The sequence below is a fragment of the Dipteris shenzhenensis genome, chromosome 12 (assembly GCF_047967505.1).
Source record: "Dipteris shenzhenensis isolate YYH24624 ecotype China chromosome 12, Dip_SZ_1.0, whole genome shotgun sequence".
In the NCBI taxonomy this organism is placed as follows: Eukaryota; Viridiplantae; Streptophyta; class Polypodiopsida; order Gleicheniales; family Dipteridaceae; genus Dipteris; species Dipteris shenzhenensis.
The window spans coordinates 17,122,382-17,132,456 of NC_141607.1; the positions used below are offsets into that span (position 1 = coordinate 17,122,382).

Sequence of the window (10,075 nt, forward strand, 5' to 3'; positions counted from 1 at the left end):
AAAAAAAAACATACTATTTATGATATTATTCCTATAAAACATTAGCTTTGCATTGCATCAATTGGCATTTCTTTGAAATCTATATAATGGATTATAGAGTATTCACTAAAACGTTAAAACCATGAATTAAAGTTGTTGATTGCTCTTTGTCTACACCAATATGCCTAATATAAACAACAATTTGTGACACGCCCTTGGTGTTTGCAAAAAGGGAACATAGAAGAGTAAGCCATCTATTACATATAAAAGTTCGGGAAACTTCTAGAATGCAATGACCAATGCACAATATGCAAAAGTCACGACAAAGGTGAAGATTAGGCTTGACCCTAAACCAGGAGGAAAGCCATATGAAAAAAGCTGTTAAACTTATACATGTTCAGTTTACCAGGTGAAATTTGAAAAGAAAGAACAGTTTAGGATGCAAACAAGTATGAAGGGTACGTAGTAGGTGGGAATATATGGAGTGATGGTTCCCACTAGTGGCTGAGTTTTAAAGAGCTAAGAGAAGTACACTGCAGTACTTATATGGCTAATTCACTGCTAAATAGAAAATTGGTAATAGGGCTCAATTTACTGGGGTTTGAGGGATCCCTCAATGTCGATGACGAACCTGTACTTAACGTCGGCCTTGTGTAGCCTCTCCATCGCCGTGTTCACGTAGTCGATTGGAATTTTCTCGATCGTCGCTGTAATGTTGTGCTTGCCGCAGAAATCCAGCATCTGCTGCGTCTCCTCTATCCCTCCGATGCTGCTTCCCGCCACCATACGATTCCCTGCGTCCAACCATTCATTTTGCCGACCCTACTTACTTTTGATTTTGCGTGTACACATCACATGCTTTCAACAGTCTGCCAGAAGCCCTCCATGATCCATCTTGCAGCTTGCAACTAATTTAGATGCAGCCGCGACATGTAGCGTCACGCTTTCACTACAGATATCAAAATACACGGCCTGACTTCTCGGAGTGCAAACATACTTACCAGTTGTTGTAGAAAACACCCTAAACTGCAGTGGCTTGGCCGGTAGCCCGACCAGAATAAGCTTCCCGTGAACTCTGAGTAGATTCAAGAGCGGATCGATAGGATGAGCAGCTGATACAGTGTCGATAATGTAGTCGATCGTTTTCGTGGCTTTCTGTAGACAGCATTCGAGCCACAATCGAGCTTATCAATTACGAGGTAAACCGTGGCAGATTCATTCAAGAATGTAAACATTTTGCAGATCTATGGAAGATATTTCACCTTCATCTGCTCCTCGTCCTTGCTGTTGAGGAAATGATCGGCTCCCAACACTTCTCTCGCTTCTTTCTCTTTGCTTGGCGATGTGCTGATGACAGTTACTTCCATGCCAAACGCCTTCCCGAATTTCACGGCCATGTGCCCCAGGCCTCCCAGACCAACCACAGCAAAATGCTTACCCCTTTCCGTCATTTCGAAATGGGCCATGGGACTGAAAACTGTGATTCCGGCACACAACAGTGGTGCTGCGCCATCCAGAGGGAGATTGTCTGGAACACGAAGGCAATACCTTCGACACAGTTCAAGTCACAGCACATTTTAGGATATATTTCGACAAGCTTACCGCGAGCACAAAGAATGGAGTGACGCCGGAAGTCGAAAATCTTCCCGGAAAAACGGAATTGATGACCGTCCGCCTTCACCTTTGGTCGACCACCATGATGTTGGAGTAGCCACCGTAAGTATGAGTTCCGTCCACATCCACGGAACCGTATGTCCAAACAACTTTGTCACAGTACTGCTCTGCTTTTTCCTCACAGGTCTCGCAGTTCCTGCAAGACCTCACCACGCACCCTACACCAACGTGATCTCCTTTCTTAAAACGCTCCACATTGGATCCGACCTCCGTTACGATGCCAACAAACTCGTGACTGCAAAACAGGAGCAGCAAAGACATTGCTGTCAGTAATTCTTTGTTCTACAAACGTACATCAAATAGATATGTTTGCGTTCACCAACCGTCGCTCTTCAAGCTAATTAGTGCATGCTTGACACATGACAGGTTTAGTCCTAAACTATGAATTGTCTGTCCTTCCTTATATTAGCAGCGATTCAGAAAACACACGCTCGGACATACGTCAAGCACTATATCGCAAGAAGGTCGCATGACAGAGGACTCACCCAGGAACGAGAGGGTAAAAGGAACCGCCCCAATCATTTCGGACCATATGCAAGTCTGTATGGCATATGCCACAGTGCGTGATTTTAAACGTCACGTCGTCAGCTCCGGTAGCCCTGAGCGTGAGCAGAGAAATCGATGCAAAAAGGATGGAATTAGAAGCGATTTGAAGGAGGGAAACAGAAGATGAGTTGAGAAGAAGGTACCTGCGATTGAAGGAGAAGGGGGAGAGGGAGCCGGAGGAATCTCGGGCAGCATAGCCGAAGGCTGGCTGGGGATCAGATGGCGCCATAGCTTCTGAGCTCACAAGAGAAGAACTATGGCAGATTGCAGAACTATCGCAGCTTGAAAGAAGAATGAGAGAGAACACACTTTTGAAAAAGACCTTACAATAATTCATTGATTCATCCCGAACCATGGTTTCTCCTTCCCTCACCCTACCTATGGTTACGTTACTCGTCTCTGTCCACCTAACCATGCTTGAATTCCTTCTCTTGGCCTCATCAACTTTAGGGCGGTTGCACACCGTCCAATGCCTGCCCAAGCGAGAACAACATGCACAGGCAGGGCTTGGTTGCACACTGAACTGGCAACCTACGAATAAAAGGCTGTAAACAAGGCGCATTCACCTACATGCTTAGGCAACAGGGCTCTGAATTAGATGGCGTAGATTCAATTCCTAACATCATACAATGGGTGGGCCTTGGGCAGGGAATAGTGACCTGCATTTTAGCACCTAAGCACCGTCTAGACGCCACGTAAGGCATCATCCCTTCCAAGAGCTGGGCGGGTGTCGGTACCCCTAATTAAAGGGATATGCCTTTTTCCCGATGCACATTGGAAGTCATCCAAGAGGATTGGGATAGTGCTGGACATCTCCCAAAGGTAATAACTCGGTAATAAATGTAGTTCAATGCTTCATTGAAGCCATTCTTGTCAATCCTAAATTCCTATTGCATAGACCTCTAGAGGCATTGGGTACTACTCTTATGGTCCGCTTGGCATTTGAAAAACAATTGCGATAGGTTTTTTAATAATCATCATCATGCTGCTAACATTGTGTGAGATTATAATTTAGAACACCAGTGTCTCATCTTTACTGAGATAATTTAGAGTTTAGAGTTTAGGACTTAGGATTTAGGATTTTATTAATCATTATCAACATATATGTTATTAACATTGTGTGATATTATGATTTGGAACACCAGTGTCTCATCTTTGCTGAGAAGATTTAAAGTTTGGAACCTAGGATTTAGGGTTTAAGGTTTTGGTTTTGGGTTTAGGGTTTAGGACTTAGGGTTTAGAGTTTAAGATTTAGAGTTTTTTCAACTATGAATATGATATTGCTAGCATTATGTAACATTATGATTTGGAACACATTGTCTCATCCTTATTGAGGTAAGTGTAAGTGACTTAGTATTTAGTATTTAGTGTTTTGTCAATGATTGTCATCATGTTGCCAACATTATGTGAGATTATGATTTGGAACACTAGTATCTCATCTTTATTGAGGTAAGTTTTGAGTATGGAGTTTGGGACTTAGGGTTTAGGGCTTAAGTTTTTATCAATCATTCATTATGTGAAATTATGTTTGGGAACACCAATGCCTCATCTTTTTCCTAAGTTAAGTTTAGAATTTGGAATTTTGGACTGAGAGATTAGGGTTTTAGTGTTAGAATAGACATTGGTCTTATTGGTTACATTATTGTTGGAATAAATGCCAAAAATTATGTTATGTATCTTGACAAATACGAATGACTATACTAATGACTTCACCGATAATTATCGATGCAAAACCATCAACAACACAGATTGTGACTTTTATGGATATAAAATATGGCAACTTTGTGATAGATGCTTCACTTCTTTTTCTAATGAATGCCTTTTCTTAGTTGCATTGATTTTGAACATTATCATAATCCACTAAACAAGGAATTGGTTTCAGTTGACCTATGCATGGGTGAAGTCCTCATAATAAATGAGAGTGCCCAACAATTTGACTATTGAATGTATTGTTTTGAACTTTGTTTCTAAAGTATACATGTGTTTTTAACTTTGTTTCTAAAGTATACATGTAGATTCCTTTCTCGTTTAAATATTCCTCTTGATCACAAATGCTTTTCATACATGGAGAGAGAGAGAGAGAGAGAGAGAGAGAGAGAGAGAGAGAGAGAGAGATGTCCTACCTTCATAGAGGTTACACGGTACACCATTAGTCGATTCTTGAAAGGTGTCTAAGGGCCTGAGTATGTTTGTGGAATAGTGTTCTTACTTCCCTCATGGTGGTCAAGAGATTCTCGACAGGTGTACAAAAGGATGTAATATGTTTGGGGAATAGTGTTGAGAGTGCCATCATGAAGGTTGAGTCTAGTCAGAATTGTTATAGGTCCAAAGTAGACAACTTTAATGTGGTGATATAGATACATTATTGGATTTTGGATGATGTGCATAAGGATTTGATTTTATTAGTACATGGCATACAAATATGCACGAATGATAAGAAGCCTATGAATTTGTGGTCATGCACCAATGATGTTTACACGAACATGTCACCATGGATGGAGATGTTAGGTTGGCTAGATTCATAGAGATTTAAGAGGCTTGGTATGAATGACCCTCATGCATGATAATTTCATGTGCACAGCAAATTTGAGGCTTGTATTACTGGCCATACACATCTTTGGATGTGAGCCTGCCATATTGATGGTCATGAAAAAGAAAAAGGGTGTCATCATACTTTTGGAGGCATGTTTGGTGAGTAGCATGTTTTCATAATCGATGCTATCTTAAAGACAGGGCATTGGATGGGCACATGCATATATCCTCATTTGACAAGGTAGGTGTGTCATTGTTTAAAGGTACATTCAATTGTTAGTAAAGTAACATTTTAACATTAAAGTGGATTGATGGGATGGACCTTCTATGAATGTCAATGATTGAGAAGGGACACTTAGATTTCTTACACATTGAATTGATTGTATTAATTACCACATGAAGGTTCAAGTAGTGGAGTGGCAATGTAGTAGTGGGAGGGCACTTGCCTATGAGGGCGACGGCTTGAAATCAAATTTTGCTGCTTGCAATGCAGGCTGAGCAAGTGCCCCTCGAGAGGGAGAAAAAGGATGTAGTGGTAGCTCAAGCGGTAGGGATCTCACCCACTTGAGCTCATATAAATTGAGCTCATATAAATTGTAATGACATGCAAGACTCTAGACACCACACATGTAGGGTGAAGGCAAAAGAGTTACGAAATCGTTTATTAAATATTGTTGACTTGAAGTGTTGAGTAGTATGCTGAGAGCAATTTGTTTCCTTTCGTACTCTCTTTTTCATTTATGAGATGAGAAAGGTAAACAACCCATCACCACCCTAGGCATAGATAAAGGGTATTTGGTGTTACCTTTTTGGGTTGGGTATGCTATTCGAAAATGGGGGGACTTGTAAAATGTTGGTCTTGTGTTTTTGTGAGATGGGGTAAATTGATTGAGAAGGGAGGTGGTAATTGTGGTGGCATTGTGAATGATCATGAACATAATTCATGTGAGGTACCTTCATTCAGAAAATGATGTAAGGAAAGATGCTTTCGTCATCAGTGGTGGTGAATGACAAGTATTATCAAACTTAGCTTAACATTCTTTTTTTGAAATTGCTTAACATTGAATTTGACGTGTCTTGCTGGAATGACACTCCTTGGTGAAATTAGTCTGCAAATGAAACTACCCCTTCATGGTGGTGCTGAATGCATAATCGTGAACAGGACCCATAAGGAAAGATACTTCTCTCATTGTTGGTGATGAATGACGCATCTTGTTGAAATGCACTTAGCACTTATTGGTGATGAATGATGCATCTTGTTGAAATGCACTTAGCACTTGTTTGAAATTGCTGGAAATTAGCTTGCAAATGAGAATTTGAGGAGTGCTAATATACAATCTTGCTCTTTTGCATTCTCTCTCTCTCTCTCTGTCTCTCGCTCTCAACTTTCTTTTGGTCCGATAGCCTTTAAAAGAAATTATAAGAGGGGGTCCCTTGAAATTTGAGGAGTGCTCACATATAATCTTGCTTTCATGCATGCTATCGCCTTTGTCTCTATCTCTAACTATCTGCGTCTCTCTCTATCTGTCTATATGTCTCTCTCTCTCTCTCTCTCTCTCTCTCTCTATATGGGAACTTCTTTTTATGGTCCGATCGACATATGGAGTGATCATGTGTGTGCAAGGTCGGTGCTTGCACGACACAAATGGGATGAATCATGTGGTTGGGTTGAACCATGGAACACGTAGCATAGGGATGGACAATTATTGAAGGCGGAGCCCTAAAGTGCTTCATAGCCTTTCCTTTCACTTTTTCTCTTTGAAATCTGATCTCTCGCTAAGCTCTCACACAGCTCCTCAGACTCCAGCTATGGCGCTCAAATCCTCCCAGCCTGCCTTTGGCTATGCTGCCTTCGACACCTCCGGTCACCTTTCCCCTTTCTCCTTCTCCCGCAGGTTCCTTAATCCCATCTCTCACCTTCTCCTCCTCCTTCCATCATCGCTTATTCCATTCCGTTTCTTGATCCGCTTCAGTTCCTCCATCTCTCTCAATTTTCTTTCCCTTGTCGCTCTGCTTGCAGGTCTACCGGAGCAGACGACGTCACTTTTAAAGTCACGCACTGTGGCATTTGCCATTCCGACTTGCATCAGATCAAGAATGAATGGGGCTTTTCCAGCTACCCTATTGTGCCTGGGTAAGTGCTCTCAAATTTCATGCTCTAGGGGCAAATGTGTAGGCAGGCCGTTGACGTACGAGTTCCGTTAAGTGAATGTCCGCGCCTGTATTCTCATTTGCACCGAGGAGAATGCGTTATTTTATTTCTTCGCTGGAAACACAATCAAACAATGCATAACGTAGTACTGAACCAGCTTACAACGCATGCACTAACTTGAAAGGTGATACGAGCAGTTTTGAGATGTGTCTTGATAAAACTCGAAGATCAACACTGAAAAGCGACTTTGAAAAAATAGATACGTTTAAGGAACATTTCTTACGCCTGCGGTTTTACGGTTTTGGAACAGTCATGAGATTGTTGGGATAGTAACAGAAGTCGGATCCAATGTTAAGCGATTTCGACAAGGAGATCACGTTGCCGTAGGGTGTATGGTTCGGTCTTGCGGGGACTGCGAGGCCTGTGAGAAATTGCTTGAACAGAACTGTCCCAAAGTTGCCTGGACCTACGGATCAGTGGATGTCGACGGAACAAAACTGTATGGTGGCTACTCCAATATCATGGTGGCTGACCAAAAGTAAGGGCATGTGACCGGTTTGCGTAAGATATTGTTGCTCAGACGTAGCTTCTGTTCTGTATCGTAAAACTAATCCAGGGTATACTTTGAACTGCGAGGGAAGTTTTGTGCTTCGCGTTCCAGACAATCTGCCTTTGGATGCGGCCGCACCACTTCTGTGCGCCGGTATAACAGTTTACAGCCCTATGAAACACTTTAAGATGATACAAAGGGGAAAACACTTCGCGGTTGTAGGTCTCGGAGGACTGGGGCACATGGCCGTGAAATTTGCCAAGGCATTTGGCATGAAAGTAACCGTGATCAGCACTTCGGCAACGAAAGAGAAAGAATCCATAGAAGTGCTGGGAGCAGATCATTTTCTGGTTAGCAAGGACCCCGAGCAGATGAAGGTGAAACAACTTTTGATGAAATCCGGCTTGTAGTAGGTCCTAGTATGTGAATAGCTCAATTCTCTCTTGGAATGCAGAAAGCGTTCAAGACGATCGATTACATAATCGACACAGTACCAGTCGATCATCCGCTCGATCCGCTGCTGAGTCTACTGAAAGTGAACGGAAAGCTTGTACTGGTGGGGTTACCAGCTCAGCCATTGGAGCTGAGCGCGGGATCGCTAGTGATGGGTGAGTATGATGCTTGAGGCAGTGATTTACGAATCCGCATGCCTTCATCTCTGCATGATCTTCAACTTTGCCGATTTACGAAGACTAAAATCCTTTGCGATCGGACGTACTGCGATGGACGCAGCACGACGGATGGTAGCAGGGAGCAACATCGGGGGGATAGCGGAGACGCAGGACATGCTGGATTTCTGCGGAGCAAACAACATAACGTCGATGATCGAGAAAATACGGATGGATTACGTGAACACAGCGATGGAGAGGCTACACAAGGGAGACGTCAAGTACAGGTTCGTGATCGATATTGAGGGATCCCTGAAACCCCAGTGAAGTGAAAACCGATTCACTTCTTCTCTTTAATCGATGTAGCAACCTTTACTCCACTATACTTTCTGTTAGCGGCAGCTCTTAGTCCTTATACTTAGAGCCTTAGTCCATAATTGTACTTCCTGTCACCTTCAGTAGTACTATTTGCGAGCTCCTGTGTCTTTTAGGAGACTTTCAGTAATCTCGACACTTGCAGACTTTAGTACCCAAGAGTCCATCATTGTACTTCCTGTCTTAGCTTCACTGTCATTGCTCCTGTAATTTGTAATACCAGTTTTCAGAGGACACCTTCAAAACTATTTACTTACACATTTTCATTTTTGCCTCCAAAAAGTATTCTCTCCATTTTGTGATACCTGCAAAATTTTGGGTAAAAGTATTTTCTCAATTTTGTGACGTCTGCAAAATTTCAGGCAATGTAATTATAATTTGGCTAATAATTCTGCAAATTCTCACAAAAAGCCTTAAAAATTTTGAAACCCCAAGTGTTGCTATTGATTGAGAAAAATATTTTGTGTGTACTTCCTCTCTTAGTTTCAAGTTCGTTACTCCTTACACTTGTGAGTTATGACTCAGTTACTCCCTCCGTATTGGGACCATCACTGCACGTTTTCCCACTGACAACCTACTTTGCATACATCTTGCATTGGGTAGTTTAACTTTCTTTTCTTCTTTTCAATAAGAAAAAAAAAACAATTCTACTTATTGTTTCAGCCTCACGGCATCCAAATTCTTTTTGCATGTATTTTTGAGTCAACATAAATTTTACCAATTGAATCTCTTGCACCGTTGCCATAACTGCAACACTTTTCACATGGACATGCACTTATTAGCACATGCATGCACAAAGCGCTCAAGGATGGATTGTGGAACCTTGAGCACAAGCAAAAGATCTAGGGAGTAGTGCAAAGGAGCATGACTACATGTCTTTAGTTAACATTTTTTTTAACTTTTTATTTTTCCAAAGAGAGGAACCTTCTATTAATGCTTGAAAGATTTCATACAAGATAGCAGCCCCGAAGGTGTCTTTAGTAAACATGAATTTTTACTCAAAATTAAATAATCATTAGGGGAGAATTGGGGTCTCCAAAGGGCCCCCAATTAGTGTTTCCTAATTTCAAGGGATTAGTGAGGTATTTGAGGTGTACCAATGGGAGTGCTCCTTTTTGTGGGGCAATGTCATGTTGAGGTGGAGGGTGGGCAGACCTATAAACAGCCCCTATTAGCTACTCCTCTTACACCAGGGACTGCTCAAACCATCCCCCCCCCCCCAACCCATGCTTGACCCTTCTCCCATATGCACCTGCCCCAAACAAACCTACAAGTCATTCAAGAGGTGGTGGGCCCTTCTAGTTGAAAATTTCCCCCCTCTCAGCTTGTTACAGGCCTGCCCCCTCCTCTTCTCTACTCCAGCTCCATTCTCCCTCCATTTTTCAAATGTGGAAACTCATTTGGCATCTTCTTTGCCCCCTCCTGCTCTGGTCCACTTTGTTTCTCCCTCTCTAGCACCTCTTGTAGCAGCTGCTCATTCTCTCTCCATTCCTAGCTATAGCACCTCCTACAGCAGTAGCTACTCATTCCCCTCTACCCTTTCTCCCTCCATTCCTAGCTACAGTACCTCATGTAGTGGCTGCTCATCCCCCTCTGCTCTTTCTCCCTCCATTCATAGCTACAACACCTCTTGGAGCAGTTGCTCATCCCCCTATGCTC

At 42.4% G+C, this 10,075-nt stretch overlaps 2 protein-coding genes across 2 annotated transcripts; one reads left to right on the forward strand and one right to left on the reverse strand.

Moving 5' to 3' along the window:
- Positions 1-348: 348 nt before the first annotated feature.
- On the reverse strand, positions 349-2,502 carry LOC147895900 (putative mannitol dehydrogenase). Its single transcript, XM_087382112.1, has 6 exons — positions 2,343-2,502; positions 2,139-2,252; positions 1,661-1,888; positions 1,242-1,527; positions 981-1,134; positions 349-773 (listed from the first exon to the last, which is right to left on the reverse strand). The coding sequence occupies exons 1-6, from the start codon at positions 2,426-2,428 to the stop codon at positions 571-573; spliced, it is 1,071 nt and encodes a 356-aa protein (XP_087238238.1). The 5' UTR covers positions 2,429-2,502; the 3' UTR covers positions 349-570.
- A 3,857-nt stretch (positions 2,503-6,359) lies between these two features.
- LOC147895901 (putative mannitol dehydrogenase) lies at positions 6,360-8,690 on the forward strand. The gene is made up of 6 exons (XM_087382113.1): positions 6,360-6,626; positions 6,752-6,865; positions 7,194-7,421; positions 7,525-7,810; positions 7,888-8,041; positions 8,166-8,690. The coding sequence occupies exons 1-6, from the start codon at positions 6,541-6,543 to the stop codon at positions 8,366-8,368; spliced, it is 1,071 nt and encodes a 356-aa protein (XP_087238239.1). The 5' UTR covers positions 6,360-6,540; the 3' UTR covers positions 8,369-8,690.
- The last annotated feature ends 1,385 nt before the right edge of the window (positions 8,691-10,075 follow it).

Coding starts and splice junctions, on each gene's coding strand:
- LOC147895900 (XM_087382112.1), bottom strand. CDS start 2,428: ATGGCGCCATCTGATCCCCAGCCAGCCTTCGGCTATGCTGCCCGAGAT. Junction 1,889..2,138: donor TTTTACCCTCTCGTTCCTGG/GTGAGTCCTCTG, acceptor CCTGTTTTGCAG/TCACGAGTTTGTTGGCATCG. Junction 1,528..1,660: donor ATCATGGTGGTCGACCAAAG/GTGAAGGCGGAC, acceptor ACTGTGTCGAAG/GTATTGCCTTCGTGTTCCAG.
- LOC147895901 (XM_087382113.1), top strand. CDS start 6,541: ATGGCGCTCAAATCCTCCCAGCCTGCCTTTGGCTATGCTGCCTTCGAC. Junction 7,422..7,524: donor ATCATGGTGGCTGACCAAAA/GTAAGGGCATGT, acceptor CTGCGAGGGAAG/TTTTGTGCTTCGCGTTCCAG. Junction 8,042..8,165: donor CGCGGGATCGCTAGTGATGG/GTGAGTATGATG, acceptor CGATGGACGCAG/CACGACGGATGGTAGCAGGG.